Genomic DNA, 27,605 nt, shown 5'->3' with positions numbered 1-27,605 from the left:
CTCTGAACACCTTCTGCAAATCAATAAAGAGCATTAAGCCCGTGAAAAACAATGGGTAAAAAGCTTGAATATGCACGTGAGAGAAGAGGAAACATGGTTGAAAATCGCATGAAGAGATCCATGCTCAGCATCACTAGTAGTCAAGAAAATACAAGGCACAACAAGCTGCTTTACTGGTTTATATGCAGTCTATGGCACAAATTAAGAAGTCAAATAACACCAGGCGTTGGAGAAGAGAAATACGTCTTCTGTACATAGGTGGTGGGAATGTATATCCATTCAGCCATTTTGGAAAGGCAGTTTATCATTTTCTTGTCAAATTGAATACTTACATACTTGAAACCCAGCAATTCCACTCTTGGGCAAATGTCCAGGGGCAAGTGTTGCACCTGTGCTCCATGAGACATACATATGAATAATCATAACAGCAGCGAATAAATAGCAAAACAACAACAACAACAACAACAACACACTACCAACAAAAGAAAGAATTTAACCGCCCTTCAACAGAAGAATGGATAAATACAGGGGTGCCTGGGTGGCTCAGTTGGTTAAGCGTCCCACTTCAGCTCAGGTCATGATCTCATGGTTCATGAGTTCAAGCCCCGCATCAGGCTCTGTGCTGACAGCTCAGAACCTGGAGTCTGCTTCAGATTCTGTGTCTCCCTCTCTCTCTGCTCATGCCCGGCTCACACTCTGTCTCTCGAAAAGTGAATAAACATTAAAAAATATTTAAAAATTAAAATAAAAACAAGTTTTTTAATTCAGCACAGCTGATGTTTTCCAGCAGATGTTTGTTTTAAGAGCTTGCTAATTAGTGGTATTGATGAGGGAGGGGCAAGCAGACACCCTTCATACCCTGTTGGTGGCAGAAAAGTGCAGCTACTTTGGAGGACAATATTTAGTAGTGTCTATGGAAATCTTAGATGCACATATTCTGATCTGGCAAGTCTCTTCCACTTTAAGAATTTTCTTTATAGGGGCGCTTGACTGGCTCAGTCAGTAGAGCACGAGACTCTCAATCTCAGGGTCATGAGTTCAAGCGCTATGGTGGGCATAGAGATTACTTTAAAAAAAAAAAGAATTTACAGATTCACTTGTGCAGCTCAAGATCAAGTGTACAAGGTTGCTCATCATAGCGCAGTACAAAGTTAGCTACACACATGGTATATCCACCTATATTCAGCACCTATTTAAAAGTAAGAGATAAGTCTGTATGCATCAACCTGGAGAGACATTACACCTATTGAGTGTAAAAAGGCAAAATGTAGAACAATATATATAGTATGACATCATTTACAGGCAGAAAGACACAGATACTCATGGAAAATTGCTAAGCAAATGCAAACAACTGTTAACACCGGTGCCTTCTGGGGAGTGGAATTGAAAAGGTGAAGGGAAGGACATACTTTCTGTTTTATATTTAATACTGGATTTTATTTTTTATGAAGAGCATACACTTATTACTGCTACAATAAAAAAAATTTAGGGGCGCCTGGGTGGCTCAGTTGGTTAAGCGTCCAACTCTTTGTTTCGGCTCAGGTCATGATCTCACAGTTCGTGAGTTCCAGCCCCGAGTCAGATTCTGTCCTGACAGTGTGGAGCCTGCTCCGGATTCTATCTCTCTCCCTCTCTCTGCCCCTCCCCTGCTCATGCGTACATGCTCCCTCTCTCTCTCTCTCTCTAAACAAATAAACTTAAAAAATCTAATTTAGAAGTTCAAAACAAAATATTATATGTCAATTATATCTCAGTAAAGCTGGGGCTAGTTCATAAATTATAAAGAAGCAATGTGGTACACCTGGCTGGCTCAGTCAGTGGAGCATGTGACTTGATCTTGGTCTTGGGGCTGTGAGTTCAAGCCCCATGTTGGGTGTAGAGATTACTTAAAATCTTAGAAGAAGAAGAAGAAGAAGAAGAAGAAGAAGAAGAAGAAGAAGAGTAAAGAGAAGCAATTGTTTGGTTAAGGAAAAAAAATTTTAAAGAAAATACAGAAGCATATGAGGAAGAAAAGATGAGTTTTTGCCTTCTTATCCTCAACAAGATGTCACATTTAACAGTTTGGGGTATAATCTTTTAAAATTTTTGTCTGCTTGTGTGTGTATTTATATATACATATATATACATATATATATATACATATATATATATGTATATATATATTTTTTCAAAATGAATCATCTAGGGGATACCTGGGTGGCTCATTCAGTTGAGCATCGACTTTAGCTCAGGTCATTATCTCATGGTTTGTAAGTTTGAGCCCCCGCATCAGGCTCCCTGCTGTCAGTGCAGAGCCTGCTTCTGATCCTCTGTCTCTCTCTCTCTCTCTCTCTCTCTCTCTGCCCCTCCCCCACTCGAACCCTCTCTCTTAAAAATAAATAAAACATTTAAAAAAATGGAATCATCTATGTTGTTAGTTTTTTTTTTACATTTTACCATGTCCACAGTTTACCTCTACAATATCATTTATTTCCAAAACCAGAAATAATTGTACATTTTTCTGATTAGACAAGTGTGATTCACAAAGAAAATATCTCTATAACTGTGTTGCTAAATAAGAAATGCAAGTTGTAGGACAATACGTACAGTATTATCTCATTTTTGTTTAAAAAAAAGGAAGAAAACAGAACGTGTGTGTGCGTGTGCGTGTGTGTGTGTGTGTGTGTGTGTGTGTGGTCTGAAAAACCAGTCTATGAGGATAGCCATTAAACTCTGTTCAGAGTATTTAAGTGTGGGGGAGATTGCAATGAGGTGGCTTGGGATATTTATAGTGCATTGCTTTCATAATAATGATGCATGTATGTGATCACAATTGTTTTAAAACTTCAGACAAGCATACAAAAATCTGAAATTATCTCTAAATCCTACCACTCAGAGATACCCCCAGTCAATATACTAGTGCACATGCTTTCTTCTTTTCTTCTTTGCCTATAGAAACATATTCATCCTCTCAATTTATAAACTGGAATCCTACAAAATATACTACTCAGGAGGCTCCTGGGTGGCTCAGTGGGTTAGGTGTCTGACTTCAGCTCAGGTCATGATCTCACAGTTTGTGAGTTCGAGCCCTGTCCTGACAGCTCAGAGCCTGGAGCCTGCTTCAGATTCTGTGTCTCCTTCTCTCTCTGCCCCTCACCCCTTATGCTCTGTCTCTGTCTCTTTTTCTCTCTCTCAAAAATAAACATTAAAAAAAACCCCACACAACTCGGTGCCCTGCTGTTTTCAATATGTTCCATGTCAGTACCTCATTGTAATGACTACACATTATGCCATCATAACAACCATCCCATAATTTAATCATTCGATCCCTTGCTTTTGACGTTTTGTAAACTTTTTAATTGTAAAGTGTAACACACATTAGAAGAATGTATAAAATACATGTATTTTTAAAAAAGAGTAATAATTATAAAGCAAACATTTATGTTACCTCTTCACCAGAAAATCTATTTATTTATTTATTTATTTGAGAGAGCTCGAGGGAGGGAGAGGGGCAGAGGGAGAGACAGAGAGAGAGAGAGAGAGAGAGAGAGGGAATCTTAAGCAGACTCCATGCTCATTGCGGCACCCGACTCAGGGTTCACTCTCACAACCATGAGATCACGAGCCAAACTCAAGAGTCAAATGCTTAAACGACTGTGCCACCCAGGTGCCTCTAGAAACATTTTAAAATTGTTTTTGGGGCACCTAGGTGGCTTGGTCTGTTGAGTGGTTGACTCTTGATTTCCACTCAGGTCATGATCTCACAGTTCATGGGATAGAGCCCTGTGTGGAGCTCTGTGCTGACAGCAGGAAACCTGCTTGGGATTCTCTCCGCCCCGCTCCTTCCCTGCTTGCGCGTGCTCTCTCTCTCTCTCTCTCTCTCTCTCAAAATAAATAAATAAACATTTTTAAAAAATTAAAAAAAAATTTTTTTTAACCTTTATTTATTTTTGAGACAGAGGGAGACAGAGCATGAATGGGGGAGGGTCAGAGAGAGGGAGACAGAATCTGAAACAGGCTCCAGGCTCTGAGCTGTCAGCACAGAGTCCGACGCGGGGCTCGAACTCACGGACTGCGAGATCACGACCTGAGCCGAAGTCGGACGCTCAACCGACTGAGCCACCCAGGCGCCCCTAAAATTTTTTTTTAACTTAGAATGCAAAGTATTTTATTTTTAAACTTCTGGGGCGCCTGGGTGGCTCAGTCGGTTAAGCGTCTGACTTCGGCTTAGGTCATGATCTCACGGTTCGTGGGTTCGAGCCCCGCGTCGGGCTCTGTGCTGACAGCTCGGAGCCCGCTTCTGATTCTGATTCTGTGTCTCCGTCTCTCTCTGCCCCTCTCCTGCTCATGCTATCTCTCTCTGTTTCTCAAAAATAAATAAATGTAGAAAAAAATTTAAAAAAAACTTCTAAATTTGAAAACAAAACAGCCTCGGTTAAGTAATAGTTTTTCCAAAGCTCAATGTGCTCATTTGGAGTTCCATTTTTCTGCTTGCTGCACAAAACAACTTCCTACAACTCCTAGGCAGGAACACTACTGGTTTTGATGATCTGTGATTGGATGAAGGGATCAATCTCAGTTGGTAATATACTTTTTCCCCCCTTGGTAAGGCCTTAAAAAATTTCCAGAACAGATGCATTTTTCTAGTCTTGCACACAGACACTTTGATTCCAAATGTCTCCTGAGAGGCGTATACCATATACAGAAACCCATGTTCGTTTCTCACCTTCACATACTTCAGAAATCGGCGTGGACACACTCACCGTGCTGTGTCCATTCACTAACAGGAAGAACGCCTGATAAGCGTTGAGCTATAAAAGCCTCCTAATGATCTTGAGGAGCTCACGTAGGTTGACGTGATCACGTACAAGGAACTTGGTTCTGTCCAGTACAGGAAGTTGCTTCTCACCCTTGAATCGGGTCTATTATCACCCGGATGTTCGTAGGATGCGGCTCTCGGGTAAGTCGAACGTGTACTCTTTGTTGGAAGGTGCTGCGCTGCTTGAAGGTCTTCTCCGACGGCACTGCGCGGGAGGTGAGGTGGAGGGTCCCGGCTCTTCCACGCGGCGGCGGTGGCGCAGACTCGAACTGTTAGAAATTGTTTTTAAGTTTAGGGGCGCCTGGGTGGTGCACTGCTCAGGGTGGAGGGATCGAGCCCTGCAACAGGTTCCGTGCTGAGTGTGGAGCCTGCTTAGGATTCTGTCTCTCCCTTTCTCTCTCTGCCTACCCCCACTGCTCGTGAGCTCTCTCTCTCTCTCAAAACAAACAAAAAAACTACAATATTTTTAAAGTTTATTTACTTTGAGAGAGAGAGTGCGAGAGAGTGCAACGGGGGAGGGGCAGGGGGAGAGAGAGATAGAGAGAGAGAGAGGGAATCCCAAGCAGGCTCTGCACAGCCACCACAGTGCCCAATGCAGGGCTGGAGCCTACAGACCACAAGATCATGACCTGAGCTAAGATGGACTCTCAACTGACTGAGCCACCCAGCACCCCCCTCCCCAACTGTCTTTTTAAAACATTTTTAATGTTTTTAAAAAAAATTTTTTTTTAACGTTTATTTATTTTTGAGACAGAGAGAGACAGAGCATGAATGGGGGAGGGTCGGAGAGAGGGAGACACAGAATCTGGAACAGGCTCCAGGCTCAGCTGTCAGCACAGGGCCCGTCGCGGGGCTCGACCTCACGGACCGCGAGATCATGACCTGAGCCACCCAGGCGCCCCCCAAAATTTTTAATGTTTTTAATGTTTATTTTTGAGAGAAAGACAGACAGACAGTGAGTGGGGGAGGGGCAGAGAGAGAGGGAGACACAGAATCTGAAGCAGGCTCTAGGCTCCAGAGCTGTCAGCACAGGGCCGGCGGTGGGCTCCAACTCAGGAGCGTGAGATCATGACCTGAGCTGTAATTGGATGCTTAACCAACTGAGCCACCTAGGTGCTCAAAAATTAAGTTTAAAAAAATAAGAAAAGCACAATGAACACCTGTGTACTTTTCTCCTAGAATTAACAAACATGAATTCTGTTATTTTTTACTTCCTTTTTTTAAATTAACAAGACAACAAAATATAATGTATTTTATTCTTTTAAAAATTGAACAATTTGTTTTTATTTTTATAAGTAATCTCTACACCATATGTGGGACTTGAACTCACAACCAAGAGATCAAGAGCCACATGCTCCACTGACTTAGCCAGCCAGGCACTACAGAATTTATTTTATTCTAACACCTTTAAAATTTATTTTTATTTTTTATTTTACAGAGAGGGGAGGGGCAGAAGGAGAGAGAGAGAGAGAGAGAGAGAGAGAGAGAATCCTAAGGAGGCTCCACAGTCAGCTGTGTGTTGGGCTCAATCCCTTGACCCAGTATCACGACTGGAACAGAAATCAAGAGTGGGATGCTCAACCGACAGAGCCACCCGGGTGCCCCATTCTGACACCTTTTTTAGAATAAAGTACTTGATGTTCACTCTTTTGTGAATACTTCAATGGACCAAGCCCAGTATTGACCTCAGCTCAATAGTCTCCTTTGGTCCTTTTAGTGAAGGGTCTTGTGTCTTTCCAAAAAGACTTCATTAATCTTTGAAAAATTCTTGCCTCCAGAAGATATTATAGACTCACCTTGTACCTTTCAGCGTTAGTCACAGACTCGGCCTTTTCTGCAACTAGCCCTTATTCCTTTTAGAGACTATAATCTGGATGCTAAGATGCATTGTTGAAGTGCAGAATTGTCAGAATAAATGCAACTTGACAGATACAGGCAAAGTTCTCTTTGCTCTGAGAAATTATTGTGATCACTTTTAGATTTCCCTGTTTATCATGAGGGTAACCGTCTTTTCGACATATTTACTGGCCACCTGAGTTTCCTTGCCTCCCAACTGCTGCTTCTTTGATCGTTTTTTCTGTTGTTAAACTTTTATGTCATGCCCAGGGGCGCCAGGCTGGGTTAGTAAACACAGCATACGACTCTTAATCTCAGGGTCGTGAGGTGAGTTCAAGCCCCTTGTTGGGCGTGGAGCCTAGTTAAAATAAAATTTGAAAAAGTCTCATGTCCTATCCATTTTTTTCCATTTCTAAATAATGCTGTGATGAACATCTTTGTACATGCATATTTGCTCATCTTACTGACTCATTCCCTAGAGTGAGTTTCTAACATGGAATTTCTGGGGCAAAAGATATATATTAAATTTACAATTCTTTTCTTTTTAAGAAACAATCTTTTAAAACTCAAAAAAAAAAAAAAAAGATGCGTACATGTACACTCCCCCTGCAACAGCATGTGATCGCCTGTCTTCCCACACCCTTTCTAGAACTGAGTGCCACAATTTTAGTTTCCTTCTTTGAGGGTTGGGGATGTTTTCAGTTGGGGTGTTTGCTTAAGATTCAACATGTAAAGTCCCTGCACAGCGTTGGCTGTGTTCTCAAGAGGTCCCAGTCCTCTCAGAGAGAAGAGACGTGTTCTAGCAGCTCCCCACCCTCTCCTAGCCTCCTGGGACCTCAGCCACTTTACAGCTGCCTTCCGGAAGCTCCTCTCAGAGGTCCCCCCGGAAGAGCTGTTTGCTAAATCTGGCAACCCTACCCCCAGGTTCCCGTTCTACTCCCACCTAAACTGCAGCAGTCGCCTCCAGATCTCACCCCTACAGTCCATTCTCGACATGGCCTCTGCTCAAAGCCGTCCTGCTACACTCAGAATTCCATGTGAACTCCTTAGCTTGGCCTTCAAAGCCCCCGCCAAATGCAGGCCTGACCCTTCACTCAGACCTCACTGCCAACTGTTCCCCCGTCCCCTGCAGCCCCCTGGGCCTCCTGGTTGTTTCCTGTTAGGATAAGCTGGGCTGGCCTCAGAGTCTTTGTATTTATTTACCTCTGCTTAGAATGCTTTTTCCCCAAAGCATTCTCTGTTCAGATGTCACCACACCAGAGAGGGCCTTGCCAGACCACCTTGTCTAAAACAGCACCTCCCATGCCCCAAACCTGCTTTTTTTTTTTTTCATAACACACAGTACAGCTCATTATTTTATACTTTGACTTGCCTGATGTATTTGTTCTTTGCTTTCCCTCACCAGGAATGTAAGATTGATAAAAGCTGGAACTGAGAGCATTTTCCTGGTGTGTTTTTCCAGTATTATCTCCCTGGTGCCTAGGATGATGCCTGGCACTTCTCAGACCTGGATCTGACAGGCTGTCCTGCACAGCAGTTAAGGGGATACCCGTGAGTCACTCTCTCTGGGTTCAAGCCCCTGCTCTGTTTGCTGCTTCCCAGCTGTGTCACTTGGAACAAATGACTTAACCATCCTTTGTACCATCTGTAAAACAAGGATGATAATCTACTTTAGTTGGGTTATTGTGAGGGTGAGGGCAGGCCAAGCTCTGCCTTCTTTTTTTTCTTTTCTTTTCTTTTTTTAAAAGTAGCTCCACATTCAATGAATGTGGGGCTTTCACTCACGTCCCTGAGATCAGGAGTCACATGCTCTACCGACTGAGCCAACCAGGGGCCCCAATTGGATCATTGTGAGAATTAAACTAGTTAAATCATGTAAGAACATAGGCTGGTGTTCAGTGTTTGTCACTATTATAGTTTTTGAGTGGATTTAACACATATGGGTTATTGCTCTCATACACACATGCAAACATCAACCAATCTCTATCTATTGATATTTAGTATGTACCTGTCACTCCCCCAGACAATGGGTATAGGCTCATACACAGAAGTTAACAAGACATATGTGACCTCTGTCTTACCATGAGTCTCCGGGAACTCAAGTAATTATTCCTAGTGTTAAAGTGTTGAGAGGCAACAAAGCACAGAATTTTTCAGGAGATACAACTTAGTCTGAGGGCCAGGAAGAGATTCTGGAGGCAGTGATGTTACTCTGTAAGTTCTGACTGGGTGGAGAGGAAAGAGAGAACCATGTGTGAGGAAGCCCAGAGTGGAGAAGAGCCTATATAGCAGGATGGCCAGTGTGGCTGGAGTGCAGGAGCTGGGAGAGAGGAAGCTGGAGGATCTGGCAGGGACTACCATGCGGGGTTTTGGTGGCCTCAGAAAGGGGTTTCATGGGAGCCATGAAAGGACTCAAAGTTGGAGAGTGACTGTCAGCTAAGCAGTTAGCACAGTTTCCCTGGCTGGTGCTGTTCAATGACCTCCAGAGATCACCTTGTCTAAAATGGCACATCTCCTGCTGCCCCCCCCCCCCCATCTCTGTCTTTCTGCACCTGATTTATTACGTCATAAGCCCTGACATTCTCTCATACTGTCTTATGCTGGTTCTGGATTCACCCATACTGGAATGGAAACCCCCACAAAAGCTGGGACTTTGGGGAGGGGGAGAAACTGGCTGCAGGGAGACTGATTAGGAAGTTGGTGTAGATGGCCCCAGCTCTAGAACTTGTACTTGCTAGGAGGGTTAGGATCAGCCAGCCGTCTGGCTGGTAGAGAGCAGGAGGCTAGAGGACTTAACAGCTTGAAGCCTCATTTGCATAGCACTTTACAGAAGCCTGAGAAAAAGGCAATTGTCCCTGTCAAAGAATGGAGTGTGGAGGCAGTGGAGATAAGGGTAGTGAGGAAGGGGGACTAAAGTCCAGCAGTCTCAAGGTGCCTGGCTGGCTCAGTTGGTGGAGCATGTAATTCCACTTCTCAGGGTCATGAGTTCAAGCCCCACATTAGCTGCAGAGCTTACTTCAAAGAAAGTCCCAGCAGTCCCAAAAAGCCAGTTCTTGGTACTGTCCTTGCTTTTAAGTCATCAAGGGCTAAGGATCAGGTGTGGGGCCGGGGAGAACTAGAATAGAGAAATATTAAGATGTAACTGACACATCTGGTGGCTGGATGTGGGGCATGAGGGAAAGGGAAGGTGATGGCTGCGTTTCTAGTTTAAGTAACCGGATGGATACTGGTGCCATCGCTTCAGAGCAGATTTTGTGGTTCAACTCATGAGTTCAGTTATGGATGTATGAGTCTGAGGTGCCTGGGAGACCAGGAGGAATCCAGGAGTTAGATGGGAATGCAAGTTCTGAGCTAGGGAGAGTGCTTGGCTTAAGAGATGATAATTGGAATGCACAGTGAAATCATGACAAGATGCCTTTTTCTTATGAGATCTCTTTAGGCAAATTACCAGAAATGCTTACATGCAAATGCTTTCTGGTTGCAAGCTGGCTTCTCCACTTTACCTACACTGCTCTATAACCCCCAGATACTTCTAGCAATGGAGGGTACCTGTAAAGAAGGGGTCCAGAAGCTAAGCTTCCTTAGCTTCAGGCTATCTGTCTCTGCCCTTGTGGATGTGTTGGATGAAAGAAGGCAATTGGGGGGACAATCTTGAGGAATGCCTACAATTGATGGAGTGGTCCAGGAGAAGTGGCCTGTGAGGGAGACTGAGAGGGAGCATTCAGGGAGGTAGGAGGTAGAGGAGACTGGGGAAAGCTTCACAGAAGGCAAGAAGAATGGCTGTTTAAAGGATTGTTATCATCAGCAATCAACTGTCTGCCAAGTTCTACTAATTCTTCCTCTGCAGAGTCTCTCCCTCTATCTCCACTGCCACCTCCTGGCCAATAGTCCCCATTACAACTGGGTAATTCCTTTGGCTTCTCTATTTCCAGCCTCTAGTGGAGGCTGGATCATGCCAATCCCTCCTCAACAACTTTCAGTAGCTCCCTGTCACCTCCGAACTAATCCCCCGCTACCTAGCCTGGGATGCTGGGCCTTTGGCCACCTAGTTCCAGGTGACTTATCTGTCTCAGTCTGCTCCCTCATAAAAAAGAATAAGCTCACATATTCACTATCCCCCCAACCCTCAACCTTGTTGCGTCTATGTCATCTTCCTGAAGTGCCCACCCTGTATGCCTAAATTTTTCAAGGCTAGGCTCAAACGACATCTCATGTACCCACTGGATTTGACTTTACCTTTGACCACCTCCTTTTGTGGCATCAGAAACACTGCCCTAATTTTTACCAAGCTCACAGATCATCCCCTGATGAGACTAAATTCTTGAGAGTTGAGACTGTCATCTTCCCTCCTGTCTCTCCCATTTAACCTGGCACAGGGCCTGACACTCAGTGGGCAGAGAAAATGCTGGTCAGGAGAGCATACCCACTACCACTCGTGTGTAGAACAAGAGGTCTCAGATTCAACTGCCTCCGGGAACCAGACAGATAGGACAAATGCATGAAGTTGCTCAGTGCAAGACAATTGGGAATGGTGGGGCCTATGGCAAATAGGAGTCTTCATTTTTCTGCCTAACGTATTACTAACATTCAGAACATTATATAAATCTGAAAACTGAACTTGACCTGAAGATCATGAGTTTCAGACTCTGAAATATGGGTCCAAAATACACCCCTGCATTAAGGTGGTTCTTTAGAGCTTTCAAAGCAATTTTATATCAACAACTCCATCTCCACCTTATATGTGAGAAAAATGTGGCTCAGAGAAGTGAGGTGCTTAAGGAGATATAGCAAGGAATTAGTAGCACAAGGCGAGGTCCAACCCATTCAGACTCTGGCCTGGCCTACTGTCTTCTGGAGGTGTTGGGAAGAGGGTCTAAAAAGATGGGCTTCATTCACTTTTTAAAAATCAAGACTAATTTTTTAGGACAATATTACGTTCACAGCATTGAGGGGAAGGTACAGAGGTTTCCTATATACTCCCCATCCCAACACATGCACTTTTTCTCCATTGTCAACATCCTCCATGACGGTAGAACATTTGTTATAATTGATGAACCTACATTGACACACTATAATCACCCAAAGTCCGTGACTTACACTATAGTTCACTCTTGGTGTTGTACAGTTTATGGGTTTAGACAAATGGGCAATGACTTGTATCCACCATTATGGTATCATAGAGAGTATTTTCTGCCCTAAAACCCCTCTGTCCTCCTATTCATCCCTCCCTCACTGACCCCTGACAACCACCGATCTTGTTAGTCTCCGTAGTTTTGCCTTTTCCATAACGTCATACAGTTGGAATGATACAGTAGGTAGCCTTTTCATATTGGCTTCTTTCACTTAATATTGGCTTCTTTCACTTAATAATATGCATTTAAGTTTCCTTCATGTTTCTTTTTTAACATTTATTTATTTTTGAGACAGAGAGAGACAGAGCATGAACAGGGGAGGGGCAGAGAGAGAGGGAGACACAGAATCTGAAACAGGCTCCAGGCTCTGAGCTGTCAGCACAGAGCCGGACGCGGGGCTCGAACTCACGGACCACGAGATCGTGACCTGAGCCGAAGTCGGACGCTCAACCGACCAAGCCACCCAGGCGCCCCTCCTTCATGTTTCTTGATGGCTCAATAGCTCACTTCTTTTTAGTGCTGAATAATATTCCACTGTCTGGATGTATCACAGTTTGTTTATCCATTCACCTACTGAAGGCCACCTTGGTTGCTTCCAAGTTCTGGTATTTGGAATAAAACTGTATAAACATTTGTGTGCAGGTTTTTCTGTGGACAGAAGTGTTTTGTTTTGTTTTTTCAACTCCTTTGGGAATAAAAAAAGGACCATGACTGCTGGTTTGTATGGGAAGACTATGTTTACTTTTGAACAGTTAAAAAATTTTTTTCTAATGTGTTTTTATTTTTGAGAGAGAGAGAGAGAGAGAGAGCGGGGGAGAGGCAGAGACAGAGACAGAATCAGAAGCAGGCTCCAGGCTCTTGAGCTGTCAGCACAGGACTCGAACCCACAAGCCCTGAGATCATGACCTGAGCCAAAGTCGGACACTTAACCGACTGAGCCACCCAGGCACCTGAGTATGTTTACTTTTGTAAGAAACCAGCAAACCATCTTGCAAAGTGGCTGCACTGTTCCCACCAGCAATGAATGAGAGTTCCCACTGCTCCACATCCTCCTCAGCATTTGCTGTTGTCAGCGTCCTGAATTTTGGTCATTCTAATAGACATGTAGTAATATCTCATGTGGAGCATCGTTTCATATGTTTATTTGCCATCTGTGTGTCTTCTTTGGTGAGGTGTTTGCTATCTTTGGCCCATTTTTTAATCAGGGTGTTTTCTTATTACTGTGTTTTAAGAATTCTTGGAATATTTTTGAATATTCTTTTACCAGATGTTTTTTATAAATATTCTCTCCCAGTCTGTGGCTTGTCTTCTTATTCTTTTGTCTTCTTGTCTTTCACAGATATGTTTTTAATTTTAATGAAATCCATATGATCAATTATTTCTTATATGGATCATGCTTTTGGTGTTGTATCTAAAAAGGCGTCAATACCATAGCCAAGGTCATCTAGGTTTTCTCCTTTGTTATCTTCTAAATTTTTTTAATGTTTATTTATTTTGGAGAGAGAGAGAGAGAGAGAGAGAGAGAGAGAGAGAGAAAGAGAGAGAGACAGAACATGAGTAGGGGAGGGACAGAGAGAGAGAGGGAGACACAGAATTCGAAGCAGGCTCCAGGCTCTGAGCTGTCAGCACAGAGCCTGATGCGGGGCTTGAACTCATGGACTGCGAGATCACGACCTGAGCTGATGTCGGACGCTCAACCAACTAAGCCACCCAGGCCCCCCACTCCTATGTTATCTTCTAAGAGTTTCACAGTTTTGCTCTTTACATTTAGAGCTGTGATTCATTTTGAGTTAATTTTTGTGAAGGGATGTAAGGTCTGTGTCCAGACTAACATTTTTGCTTGTGCATGTCCAGTTGTTCTAGCTCCAGTTGTTGAAAAGAGTATTTAATTTTTTTTTTAATTTGAGAGAGAGAGAGAGAGAGAGAGAGAGTGAAAGCAGGAGAGAGGGGCAGGGGGAGAGAGAGAATCCCAAGAAGGCTCCATGTTCAGCATGGAGCCTGATGTGGGACTTGATCCCAGGACCCCGGGATCGTGACCTGAGCTGAAATCAAGAGTTGGATGTTCAACCAACTGAGCCACCCAGGCACCCTGGACAGAGTATTTTTGCTCCATTGTATTCTTTGCTCCTTTGTCCAGATCAGTTGACATATCAATATGGGTCTATAACTGGGCTCTCTATTCTGTTCTAGTAATCTATTTGTCTATTCTTTTGCTAATATCACTCTATCTTGATTACTGCAGCTTTATAGTAAGTCTTGAAGTCAGGTAGTATCAGTCTTCCAACTTTGTTCTCCTTCAATAATATCTTGGCTATTCTGGGTCTTTTGCCTTCTGATATAAACTTTAGAATCAGTTTGTTGATATTCACAAAATAACTTGCTGGGATTTTGATTGGGATTGCACCAAATCTATAAATCAAGTTGGGAAGAACTGACATCTTGACAATATTGAGTCTTCATCGTTCACTTTTCATTCAACCAAGATTTCATTTGGCAAATGGAACAATCTCCTTTTCACAGGATTGTCTGAAATATTTTTCATCATTCAGTAATTTACCTAGAGTACTATAAACCTGTGACAATGCTCCTGCTCTCAGGGAGCTTACCTTTTGGGGCGAGGGGAAGACAATAAACAAGGATACAAATAAATCAGTAATTGCAAGTAAGTGTTGTAAAGAAAGCGTGTAATACGGAGTGACTGGCAGTCAAAGGGCTATTTAATGTCAGGAACTTCTCTGAGGAGGCAACATTTGAACTAAGACGTCATGAAAAGGGAGAGCTAGCCATGAGAAAAAATGTCAGAGGGAACAATAAAGATGAAGGCTCTGGAAGCAGAAATTGTTGGATGTTTTGGAGCAGGGCATGATGGCTACAGTATAGCAAACAAGGGGTAAATGAGGTTTTTTAAAAAAAAGTAGGCAGGGGTCCTATCTTGTAGGGTTATTTATTTTTAAAATTTAAGTACAAAATACATGCTTTGAGGTATATAAAGTATACAAACTTTAAGCGCACAGCTCAGTGAATGTTTACACCTGTATATATACCCATGGAAATGACCTCATCCACGTTAAGATGTGGAATAATGGTCAGCAGACTTTTTTTGTAAAGTACCAGATAGAAAATTGTTGACTTTGTGGGCCTGTGGCCTCTGTTGCAACTACTCAGCTCTGGTACTGTAGCAGGAAAGCAGCTATAGATGCCATGTAAATGAATGGGTATGGTGGGGTTCTGATAAACCCTTAGTTGTGGACACTGAAATTTGAATGATGTATATTTTCATGTGTCACAAAAGGAGTTTTCTTTTGGTTTTTCCTCAACCATTTTCAAATGTAAAAACCATTCTTAGACTTGTGATTTAGACTTGTTAGCATTCTTAGTTTGTGGGCTGTACAAAAACAAGCGCTAGACAGGACTTGCTCTTTGGACCATAGTTTACCAACTCAGGACACACATTCCTAGTATCCCCCTAGGGAGCTGTGGCTCTTCCCAATTAAAATCCGTCTCTCTCTCAATGGTTATATTTTATTTTTAGCAACATCAATTACTTTTGCCTGCTTGAACTTCATATAAATGGAATCGCATGTGTATACTCTTGTGCCTAGATTCTTCATAATGTCAGCCCTATGGAGATTTTGTCACGACACATAATTTGGGCTTTCATTTAAGTGAGCTAAGATGCCATTTGGGGATCTTAAGCGTGACAGCAATATGATCTGATTTATACATTACGGTCACTCTGGTTGCCATGCAGAGAATGAAGTAAAGGGAGACAGGAGTGGATGTGGGAAGCTCATGGGTAATCCAAGCAAGAGATGATGGTGGCTGGCCCAGGATGATAGTCGTGGAAATAGAAGAGATTTTCAGTTTGTGCTCATGAATCCAATACGTTATTTTGTTTTTAATCAAGTATTATAATACAAGTAATTCACACTAATAAATTTCCTGAATAATCTTTCTGAGAGTGGCATAGTGAATTTACATGTATAAACCATGTTCCTATCCTCAAGGGGTTAATAATACTTTCTGGGGTGGCGTGGACAGACCATGAATCCAGATACAATGCAATCAATTAGTACTCTATGAAACCCAGGAAGCTATGGGAGGAGTATTAAACCAGCCTAGGGGTGGTCAGAGCAGATCACCTGGGGCTTGTGGCCCTTGAGCTGAATTCTGGAGGAAGAATAGCTGGAAAAGGATGAGAACATTTATGGGAAGGCTCTTCCCATAAATCTCCTATGGGAAGAGATGTGAGAGCTCTTGGTAGCTCAATGTGGTTCTATGATGGGATCTCAGAAATTTGTAAACTTGGTGTGAAAAAAAAAAGACTTTGAACTGGACCTAAGTGGATGGACATTCATCCACTTTTTCAATCAAATTATCTGTCCTGGATGCTTCCATATGTCTTGAGACTTCAGCGTAGGCCAGAGTTGGTAAACTGGCAGCCTGTGGCTGAATTTGACTCTTAGATGTATTTTGGCCCCCATTTCTGCAGGGTGACTGGAACAGTCGTTTGAACAGCAGCTGTTCTCTCTGGACAGAGCATGTGGTCTCCAGTTCCTCATATCCCTCACCTGACCCTCTTCACTTTATTTACATGACGTGCCGGCTCTTAAAGGTTTTTGAACTTTCTTTAAAAAAATTTTTTTTTATTGAAGTACAATTAACATAGAATGTTATGTTTGTTTCAGGTGTACAGGTTTTTGAGTTTTCAACCCCTGATCGTTGCTGTAAGAAAAATATGGGTCCAAATCAGTGACACAGATTCGATCAACTCTTTGAGTAAAATGGGTTAAGAGCTAAACTGGGTGGACGAAGAGGAGCTGAAGAACTTTTTCAGGGCTTCCTAACCTGACTCTTAGGGTGGGCTTTAGGTGGCAAATTGTGTGTGTGTGTCCTTGTGATTTAGGCTGTGTGGCTGTGAACCCTGGCTTTGGGCTCTGTCACTGGTTAATCTAGGAGCCTCAATTCATTTGTAAAATGGAGCATTGTTGGGATTAAAAGAGAATTAGTGCACAAAGTGGTCTCAACAGAAGGTAGCTGTTATTATTCTTTCCTGGGGTGAGGGTATCTCAAAGGAGTTCTTAACCTAGAAAGTTGGCCAACAAATGGCATATAGTTGCTTGGGAGCTATTGGGGATACCACCCTTGCGCAAAACGAAGCAGCTCTCTATAAAGTGGACTGCCTTGGGAATCCAGAGGCCCAAGCTCTACTGCTAATTTGCTGAAAACACCTGACATATTGCTTCAGCTCTCTGGGTGATCTATTAAAAAACGGGAGACTGGTCCGAATTGGCAGCCGCAATGCAGCTCCACAGGCACCTTCTCCGGTGGAGGATAAAGACGCTGTGCCGCGGGGCAAGCGCGGAGCCTCCAAGCGGACTACAACTCCCAGTATGCTTTGCGCCTCGGGCAGCGCCCTACGCTAGCACGCGAGCCTTCCCGTTCCCCAACGTCCAGTTACTGCCTCTCGCGAGAGGACGGGCCGCGCCGGCGGTAGCGATAGAGAGCTGTGGTGGTGGTGGTGGTGTTGGTGGTGGCGGCCGAGACGGCGGCGGCCATTTTGGTGGGGCCTCGGAAGCGGCGGCGGCGGTTCGCCGAGAGTAGCGTCTCCCATTTTTCCCACCCACCGTCCGCATCTCTGTGCCGTGAGAGGAGGCAGTGGAAGCAAGGCGGCGGCAGTAGCCGCGAGCCCCAGGGGAATTTAAAGGCCGCGAAGGCGGCGGCCAAGAGGGGGCCCTCCCCCCTCCTCGGCGGGAGGGGGGGTGGTGCGCACGCCCCCGAGGACGCAGGTAAGGAGAGGGAGACAAGATGGCGGACGCCCCACAGCTCCCCCTCCCCTGACGGGTGACTGCGCGCGCATCTTTCCGCCACCGCCTCTCCTCCCACCTTCCCGGGGTGCTGCGCGCGCACCTTCGGCCGGGGCCCCGGGGCCGGTGCGCGAGGCTGTCGGCGCGCGCCCATAGAGACAGGCTGAGGGGGGCCAGGCCGGCCAGCACTGGGCCCGGGCGCATCTCCTCTCCCCTCACGCCCGTCTGCGCACGCGTGCCTGAGCGAGCGAGCGAGCCCTGAGAGGACGGACCCAGGTGCGCTCCTGCCCGCCCACCAACCCCAGGCACCCCCCCCCCCAGGGGCGCGCGGGAAGAGGAAGGGGGGCGTGGGATGAGGAGTCGGGGCGCGCGCCCACCATATCCAGTCAGTAACCAGGACCTGGCGGCACGAACCCTCCCTTATGTCAGCCTTTCGCGATCTGGTGTTGGGGGGCTCCCTGACGGGTAGGGATGAGAGACTTCCAGCCTGCGACCCTTGCGTGCGTGGGTTTGGGCTCTGGCGGGAGCCCCCGGGCGGTGCGCGCAGCCGGCTCTCTCCACTTCCAGTCGCGCACGCGCGGGCCCCTCCCCCAGTCTGTCGCGCACGTTGGGTGGGGTGGGAGTCCGGGAGGGGGCGGGGCTATCTTAGGGTTAGTGGCGACTTGGGGCAGAGGTCAGGGGTCACGTCGGGTCAGTCTGTTGGAAGGAGTTGGGAGACAGCAGTGAAGCTGGGGGTCAAGAGTTCAAGCTTCTTGGATTCTGGTTAGTTCGGGTCCTGTGAATCTGTTGTGGAGGAAGGAGTGAATCGAAGGCTGCTCCGTGGTTAAGGAATTTCCTTAAACACTGGGGAAACACTTCCGGGCCTTTGGTGGGTTTACCCTGCCTGTTTCCGGGGCATGGTTCTTTGCTGAGCGGTCTTTCTCTCTTCTGATTTCTCCTCTAATGTCTCCTGCTGCAGTTCTTGTGTTTGGGGAAGTGTCTCATGGCGCAGGTATAGGAGTTATGGGGTTCTGCCCTGAGGAAGGGTGGATTCTGTGATTCTGTTCAACCCTCACTGGAAAGAGCAGGCTGCCAGGCAGCCAATGTCTTTTTGAGCTTCTGGATGTGACAGGTTTTTTGTTTGTTTTACTTTGTTATTTGCTCTTTTATTCAGTGGTTGTAGCCTTTTACACTTAAGCTTTTTAAACTTTTTTTTTTTTTTTTTTTTTTTTGCTTCACTACAGTGCTCCTCCTCTAGCCAGAATCTTATGTCTCTAGGGAGTTCTGTTTTCGCAAACCGTGATTTTGCTTTTATTTTTCTGAAACATGAGCCTTTCTTACTACTGTTTAATTCTCTTGTTTTCAGCCTTCGATTCGGGTATGTTTAAATGCTTCAAAAGTTACTGTAAAGAAGGTTTTGATGGATGTTGTTGGTAAATGTGGATTCGTTTCTCACTCTGTTTTCCTTCCCTCTGTTTGTTTCAGGCGTGATTTCCCTCAGTACGGCGGCACCGTGGAAGTACAGACTTTCACAGGGGGTGTGGTCTCAGCTCACACAGGTGAGGGTTCATACACCATTTTTTTGTGTTGATGCTAATAGGAGAGATATTTGAGATGAGAGAAATTATAAGTCAGTATTTTTTTGGTTTGGTGATATTGGTGCAGCAACAAAAGTGGGAGTGTGGATAGAGAAAGGCCTGATCACCCTAGCCCTACCAAGGAGAGTAGCACATTTTCCTTGGTCTTGGCATCAGACTACCTCAGCTTAAGTCTTTCTGTTAGCTTATTACTGTGTGACCTTATGCAAGTTACTTGGGTCTCTTTGTGTGCTGACTTCCTAAATTATAAAAGAGGGAAAATGTTAGAATGCCTCAATTAGGTTAGGGATCTTTTCTGTATGCTTCTATTCTCAGTATATGGAAGGAACTAAATAAAGATTTATTAAGGTGTGAGAAGTGTTTAGGTCACAAGATAGTTGTGAGGATTATAGAACGTATCAAGTCAGTGCTTAAGAAAGTATGACACATAGTTGATGCTCAAGAAATGTAGACCATAATCATTGTTCATTTATAGATTCTTCAATGTGATTGTGGGTTTTTTTTTGTTTTTTTGTGGGTTTTTTTGGAGAGTCACTTGCATGTGTGTGTGAGTTGGGGGGAGGGGAGAGGGAGAGGGAGAAAGAGAATCTCAAGCAGTCTCCATGCTCAGTGTGGAGCTTGATGTGGGGATTGATCCCACAACCCTGGGATCATGACTTGAGCTGTAATCAAGAGTTGGACACGCAGGGCACCTGGGTGGCTCAGTTGGTTAAGCATCGGACTCTTGATTTCAGCTCAGGTCATGATCTCATGGTTGGTGAGGTTGAGCCCCATCTTGGCCTCTGTGCCGATAGGACAGAGCCTGCTTGGGATTCTCTCTTTCTGTCTCTGCTTCTCTTCTTCTTGCTCTCTCTCTGTCTCTACAAATAAGTAAACTTAAAAAAAAAAAAATTTGGATACTCAAAGAACTGAACCACCCTGGCATCCTTTTTTTCCCAAGGATTTATTCATCTTTTTAAAACCCATTTCTACTCTTTTAACCCTACCTAAGGTGCTCCAGAGGCCGGTGGACCTGAGCGGAGGCTGGGACGCCCTAGTGGGCCCCGGGCCCTGGAAGGCGGGTCCCGGTGGCCGGTGGCCCAGAATGAGGCCAGCTCCCAGCATGCCCTGCAGCCGGACGCCAGCCCCTCGGCCAGCAGCAGTGGTGATAACGACCCAGTCATTCTTCAGGCGTCCAAAGAGGAGCCTGGGAGTGGGACCATGCAGAGCAGCCCCTCCCCTGCTCACCCTCAGCTCCCAGTCCTGCAGACACAGGTTTGAAAGTGGGGAGGGTTCCTTCTCTGCTTCTGCTTTTGTAAACTATTAGCTCGGATGCAGAAGAAATATGGCAAGTTTTAGCCACATTTCCATGATCCTGACTGTCTGTGTTTGGAAAATTTTTGGTGGTCAGCTTGACCATCAAGCCTGTTAGATATGTTCTATTTGACATTTAGTGTAATGTTGATTTCTGAGTTTGGAAACCTTTTGTTACCTGAAAAGGGTTGAATTAGGCCAGGTTGGATATGGAGGTTGAAACCACATGCTCCTAAGACTTTGAGCTTTGAGAATAGATAATTTTTTAGAAGTTGGAGCAACGTAAGCATTATGGATGGTGTGTGGTATTTGCTCTTTTCTCATACCAAGGAAGTGCAGGAGTAGAAGAAACATGGATTTTGAGAGCAGACATGCCTAGATTTGCATAGAGTGGCTTTTGATGGGTATGGATTTAATACTTACAATTTTTCTGTGTACCTGGGAAATTTTGTGACATACAGTTGTTTGTCGTTTAACTGAGGTAGGAATTTCAGTGGCACCCTGTGAGGCTAATATGCTGGAGTGATTTTTATGAGTGTTTGCACTATCAGCATTTAAGTGAGACCATGTTCTCTACTTATTATTGTTTGTGCAGTACCTTGCAAAGTAATAGGTGGGTGTTTGAGAACAGTTACCAGCTCCTCTCTCCTTCCCTTCCCACCTTCCTGGTAAAGGAAACTCCCAAGATTGATGAGGAACCTAAAGAGGTTTAGGTGATCTTCGTTTTTGTTTTCTAAATGTTTATTCATTTTTGAGAGAGCGTGAGCAGAAGAGGGGCAGAGAGAGAGAGAGAGAGAGAGAGACAGAGACAGAGACAGGATCCAGAGTGGGCTCTGTGCTGACAGCAGCAAGCCTGATGTGGGGCTTGAACTCATATGAGATCATGACCTGAGCTGAAGTTGGACGCTCAACCAACTGAGCCACCCAGGTGCCCCTGTTGTTGCTTTTTGAACATGGTGGTAACTTAAATTTATTTTAATAGGTGAATCTGCCATACTTGCTGTGTAAATGAGGGAAGAATAGAGAGTTGTTTATGTGAGTGAAATCATTGAGGCTCTGAAAGGATCATTAACATTTGAAGTTATATGCTATAATATTATTCTTGAATTTGGGAACTGTGTAAATGTCAGGCTCTAATTCCTCTCACATGCCAAGTATCTGTGAACTTGGCTCTGTTATCTTTAACATTTTATGAAAAGATCGTCCCAAATATTTGTGTTTATAAAAATGAGGTTGATAATTTACTCCGTAGTTTTTTCTTGTGAAGATAGAATGAAATAATATGCTTAGAACTTCTGGCTCAGTGCTAAGCATTCATTTTATTTATGTTTTTCTAGATGGTGTCGGACGGCATGACAGGCAGCAATCCTGTGTCCCCTGCCTCATCCAGTTCCCCAGCCTCTAGTGGGGCAGGTGGCATCTCTCCCCAGCATATAGCTCAAGATTCCTCTCTGGATGGACCTCCAGGGCCCCCAGATGGTGCCACAGTGCCCTTGGAGGGACTCAGCTTACCCCAGGCTGCTGACCTTGCTAACAAAGGCCCAAAGTGGGAGAAGAGCCATGCTGAGATTGCAGAGCAGGCCAAGCATGTATGTACTGGAAATGCCTATGAGAGTTTTTGGGAGTCTTCCTTCTTTAACTTCTCTGTCCCATGGGCCCTTTACATTTCTTTCCTTGTGGATTTAGAGTATAGGCTTTGCCTTAACTTACATGATCTTGAGCAAGTTGTTTGATCTGAACCTCATTTCCTTTTCTGTAAAGTAAACATCATGTAATAGTTCATGGACTTACGAGGTCTGTGTTAAAGGAGAAAATACACGTAGAAGTGCTATGTCAAATATAAAGCTCTGGACATTTGCTGGTTTCTGCTTCTCATTTCTGTCCTCTAGCCCCTATTATTTACCTAGCAATAAGTGTAGTCTCAGAACCAGCAGCATCAGCATCACTTGGGAAATTAGAGATGCAAGTTTCTTGGTACCTCTCTTCTACCTATCCATTTAAAGCTTGAGGGGTAGGCTCCAGCAATCTGACTTAAAAAGCACTCCAGATGATTTTGATGCATGCTTAAATTTGAGAGCCATTGGTCTAATACCCAGGTCTTTCTTAATGTTTCCTTCACTGTCAGGCCATTTAGTTCCCTGTCTCGTTTCTGGCTGTAATTTCCTCTGATTTAGTTTTTGTCAGGAGAGGCCAAGCATAATAAAGGCAACTGTCTTGAGTTTTTTAAGTCACTTCTGTTAAATAAAAAAAGTTTCAAGTGCTTTCATCTTATTGCTTATGAAATTTGACCATTATAGAAAGTTAATTTTTTTTATCACAAAAACTGTTGTTAATCTTTTAGTATTTTCACAAAAAAGTGTACATTGTTATAAAAGTGTTTTTCAAAAACAAACAGGATTGTGTATGTGGGGCTTTGTAACCTATTTCTAAGCATGAACATACTCTTGGGCAAGCAGATTTCTACAGTGATGAAGATCCTTTCTATCTAGTCTGTAAGGAAGCATATACTCCTTGCTTCTCTGGAGGCTCCCCATGGATTTCATTTTTCTAAGTCTTTCCAATATTCAATTTTTTTTTTTTTTTTTAACGTTCAGTTTTATTTTTGAGAGTGAGCGGGGCAGGGGCAGAGAGAGAGGGAGACAGAATCAGAAGCAGGCTTCAGATTCCCAGCTGTCAGCACAGAGCCTGATGGGGGGCTCGAATTCACAAACCACGAGATCATGACCTGGGCTGAAGTTGGACGCTTAACCGACGGAGTCACCCAGGTGCCCCATGTCTTTCCTATATTCATGGGGTGTGGAGATTGAGTGAAATAATGGAAAGAATATGAATTCTGGTGTCTAGACTCATTAGATGTATTTTGAATTCCCAGCTCTTACCACTTTCTGGTTGTGTGATCTCAAGTAAATTGCTTAATCTCTTTGATTTTTTTTTTTTTAATTCACCTGTGAAGATTGTAATACCTACCTTGTAGTATTGGTATGTGGACTTAAGACAGACATAAAACACTCAGTTCAGACAGTGCTTGTATGTAATCAGTGCCCAGGAATTCACCTATGTTCCTGAGGTGGACTTTATGTCCAGTAACTTGATTGACCTAGCTCTTCCTCATTAGGAGGCTGAGATTGAGACTCGGATTGCTGAGCTGCGGAAAGAGGGTTTCTGGTCACTGAAGAGGCTGCCTAAAGTGCCCGAGCCTCCCCGCCCCAAAGGCCACTGGGACTATCTATGTGAGGAGATGCAATGGCTCTCTGCTGACTTTGCTCAGGAGCGTCGTTGGAAACGGGGTGTGGCCCGTAAGGTATGTCCTCAACTGAGCCTACCTTCCATATTTTTTTTCTAGGTTTCCTTTTCCTTTATACGTGGGTTTGTTGGAAGGCAACCAAACAGAACAGTGTAGGGTGCATATTAATGTCCATAGTCTCAAGAGGCAAGCTCTGACTTCCCAAATGTCTTGGACTTGATTTTTGTTTTTGTTCTTGACGTGAGGAAGGGATAGGAGACTGGCCTTGGAGTTTTCACTCTGGTTCCTCATTCCCACAGGTTGTGCGCATGGTCATCCGGCACCACGAGGAGCAGCGGCAGAAAGAAGAGCGGGCTCGGAGGGAAGAGCAGGCCAAGCTACGCCGAATCGCCTCCACCATGGCCAAGGACGTCAGGCAGTTCTGGAGTAATGTGGAGAAGGTCAGCAGCAGGGATTGGGAAAGGGAAATGCCTTAGGTATCCTAGGTGGGTAGCATGGTAGCAGGAATGGTCGAAACGTCTCCTTGAGAGAGTGAATATTCTAATTTCAAACAACTCTAATGACATTTCTGTTTTGTATTGGATGTCTCTAGTGTTGAGTGCCAAGAAGAAAGACAGTGGAAAAATATGGCCCTGCCTTTGGGGAATATTAATAGGACTTTTTGACCCCTCTAGGCCATCTGTCCTTTGCAGGGCATTCAGCATGCTTTTTCTAAACCTCTACTATTTACCTGCTTAAATATTTACATCAAAGTTCTCAAATTGTTCTTATATATTGTTTGTTGTTTCTCAAGTACTACCAGGTTTCTTTCTGTATTTTAGTTTTGTCTCCTGCCAGCTCCTTAACTTCTCTTTTCCACTTCATTGTTCTTTTGTACATTTCTGGTAATTTACCTATGGTCTTTTTGCTGCCAAGCAATGCCTTTCTTTTCATTTCCACTTAGGGAACACGTACTTAGTCTTTAAGTCAGCTCCAGATACACTTGTAAATCTTCCCTGCTGCCTGAAGTTAAACTGGTTCTTCTCTTTCTTGTGCTCCCTTTGTGCTTTCATCAAAAGCACCTTTAGGGTCATTTAGCTCTTCCCTCTTGGAAAGCCAGCTCAGGGCCTAGCATAGAGGAGGCTTCCCTAAATATTGGATAAAAGAATACATGAATATTTTAGTGACCGTCCATTTCATGCTGTGGCAGGTGGTGCAATTCAAGCAACAGTCCCGGTTGGAGGAAAAGCGTAAAAAAGCTCTGGACCTGCACCTGGACTTCATTGTGGGGCAAACTGAAAAGTACTCAGACCTTTTGTCTCAGAGCCTCAACCAGCCACTAGCATCCAGCAAAGCTGGCTCTTCCCCTTGCCTTGGCTCTTCCTCAGCTGCCTCTAGTCCTCCACCCCCGGTTTCCAGGCTGGATGATGAAGGTGTGTGTCCTCTTTGGCTCTGTTACTCTTCCTCATGTACCCTTTCCAGAGCTGAAAACCCACCCTGTGGCTTGCAGGGCCCCGTGGACTTTGTGACCTTGTTCTCCTGCTATAGATGGGGACTTCCAACCCCAAGAGGAGGAGGAAGAGGATGATGAGGAGACGATTGAGGTTGAAGAACAACAGGAAGGCAATGATGCAGAGACCCAGAGGCGTGAGATTGAGCTGCTTCGACGTGAGGGAGAATTGCCATTGGAAGAGCTGCTCCGTTCCCTTCCCCCTCAGCTGCTAGGAGGGCCTTCCAGCCCCTCGAGAACCCCCTCATCTCGTGACAGTGACACTCGAGATGGGCCTGAAGAAGGTGGCGAAGAAGAAGAGCCCTCTCAAGTGTTAAAGGTATAGGGAGAATGGGTAGAGGAAGGGCTCAGAGTGGGAGCAGAGGTAGAGGTTCAAGGACTGAGTTCTGGTCTGTAAGATCATTTGTGGTTTTCAGGAGTCCTCCCTGGTTAAGGGTGATTGGCTCTCATTTGGGGATGGATATGGAAGAGCCTGGGTTTGGGGCAAGTTGTATTTTGAGATGGGCATTTCCTAATGCTGTAATGGAAGAGTATACTGTACTCTTTAATTGCCTCACGGTCTTGAAAAGATAACTCTGGTTCTTGCCACTTCTGTGAAATGGTCCTAATACTCCCTATTGGTTTGTAGGTTTGGACCTGGGATGATAATCTTGAAGTCTTTTCTGGACCTAAGCTCTCTCTTTCTCCATATGTGTGAGCGCATGGGGATGGTGTTGGGGGCCTTATCTAGCACTTTCACAGGTCCTCCCCCAGGCAGTGGGGCCAGGATTTGGTAGCTGGTGCTGAAAGAAAACCCTTGATTGCATCTTTGCCCTGGGACTGTGCCAGTGGCAGCTGTCACTCAGTGGGACAGAGAGACTGTTCTGTGATATCATGTTCAACATTGTACCTTTCTCCTGCTGCTCTAACCTTAGGTCTTCTCCCTTTTTATCTTTTGCCATACAGGTGAAGCCCTCACCCTCTGTCACACAGCGCAACAAACAGCCCTGGCATCCAGATGAGGATGACGAAGAGTTTACTGCCAATGAGGATGAAGGTCAGGCTTGTTCTCTTTGTCCTGTTGCCCTTTACTCTTTGAATCGTCTGGACCTACCATTTCATGTTTTCTCTTGTCTTCCACTGGGATTGTGTTCTATGATTCTGTTGCCATTGATTTTGCTTTATTCTCTTTCCTAGCGGAGGATGAAGAGGATACTATAGCAGCTGAGGAGCAGTTGGAAGGGGAGGTGGATCATGCCATGGAACTGAGCGAGTTGGCTCGAGAAGGTGACATTTCAGCAGACGTTTACTGAACATCCATTTGGTGTCTCCTCTGTGCAGAGTGCCAGGGATACAGAGATGAATAAGACACTTTTTATCCCCCTTGGAGGAACTCCAGGTCTAATGACAGAGACAGATGTCAACAAATAATTATAAATAGAATTTGAGGACTGGGTGTGATGTAAGTTTGAACAAAGTGATGTGACAGCTTAGTGGAACTAATGTAAGAAGCTTATTTGACTTGAACCTCAAAGAGAGGTTTAGTTTGATATTATCTTTCACAGCGGGAGGCAGCAGCATCCATGGTTCCAGCCCAGGCTGTGGGGCTTGGCTTTAGTAGCTGGTGCTGAAAGTAAACTGTTTCACCTCCCTTCAGACCTGGGCCTAGTAGTGTCTATAGAAACTTAGGTAAAATGATCTGGCACCACTCAGACCTCCCTTTCTCCTTTGCCCCCTTTCCCTTGAAGTTCCCAAAAGCTTATCCTTCGTTTTTTCTCCAGGTGAGCTGTCTATGGAGGAGCTGCTGCAGCAGTATGCAGGAGCCTATGCTTCTGATGCCTCTGCCCCAGGCTCTGGGAGTAGTGAAGAGGAAGATGAAGATGAGGTTGAGGCTAACAGCTCTGACTGTGAACCAGAGGGGGCTACAGAAGCTGAAGAGGTTCCTCAAGAGGATAGTAGCAGTCAATCAGGTGGATGTGTGGTCATGGGCACATCGGAGGGGAGACACTGGAGGAGTAGGTGTTGTGAGCACTTAGCCTTCGTTTTGTGTTTTAGAATCTGCTGAGGAGCAGAGCGAGGAAGAGGAAGATGAGCATTCAGAAGAGGAAGAAACAAGCGGGAGTTCAGAATCAGAGGAATCTGAGTCTGAGGAATCTGAGGAGTCTCGATCACAGAGCCAAGCAGATGAGGAAGAGGAGGAAGATGATGACTTCGGGGTGGAGTACTTGCTTGCCCGGGATGAAGAGCAGAGCGAGGCAGATGGGGGCAGTGGGCCTCCCACCCCAGGGCCTGCCACTACTCTAGGCCCTAAGAAGGAAATTACTGACATCGCTGCAGCAGCTGAAAGTCTTCAGCCCAAGGGTTATACCTTGGCCACTACGCAGGTATTCCCAGGCCCCAGCTTCTGTTTTCTCTTACCTTGACTTTGCTGTTTCTCAGCGACTGATACC

General features: G+C 44.9%; 1 protein-coding gene, 1 non-coding gene and 1 pseudogene across 2 annotated transcripts in view; 2 read left to right on the top strand and 1 right to left on the bottom strand.

Annotated features, from left to right (window-relative positions):
* Positions 1-4,499: 4,499 nt before the first annotated feature.
* Positions 4,500-17,777, bottom strand: LOC102968120 (annotated as a pseudogene).
* Positions 17,778-18,256: 479 nt separating this feature from the next.
* The window catches only part of LOC102959615 (Snf2 related CREBBP activator protein), a 34,407-nt gene continuing 25,058 nt past the window's right edge, over positions 18,257-27,605 (top strand). The window contains 12 exon segments of the mRNA XM_007092158.3: positions 18,257-18,335; positions 19,038-19,111; positions 20,142-20,404; positions 21,781-22,032; positions 23,559-23,744; positions 23,987-24,127; positions 24,877-25,099; positions 25,215-25,495; positions 26,122-26,212; positions 26,353-26,442; positions 26,937-27,125; positions 27,211-27,539. Of these exon segments, the coding sequence (XP_007092220.2) occupies positions 20,351-20,404; positions 21,781-22,032; positions 23,559-23,744; positions 23,987-24,127; positions 24,877-25,099; positions 25,215-25,495; positions 26,122-26,212; positions 26,353-26,442; positions 26,937-27,125; positions 27,211-27,539 (1,836 nt within the window). The 5' untranslated portion in view covers positions 18,257-18,335; positions 19,038-19,111; positions 20,142-20,350.
* On the top strand, positions 25,903-26,031 carry LOC122234801. The gene has a single exon (XR_006212752.1). It is a non-coding gene; the product is annotated as a small nucleolar RNA SNORA30/SNORA37 family (small nucleolar RNA).

The sequence above is a fragment of the Panthera tigris genome, chromosome E3, assembly GCF_018350195.1.
Source record: "Panthera tigris isolate Pti1 chromosome E3, P.tigris_Pti1_mat1.1, whole genome shotgun sequence".
NCBI classification, from domain to species: Eukaryota; Metazoa; Chordata; class Mammalia; order Carnivora; family Felidae; genus Panthera; species Panthera tigris.
This window is presented reverse-complemented; position numbering and strand designations above follow the sequence as displayed.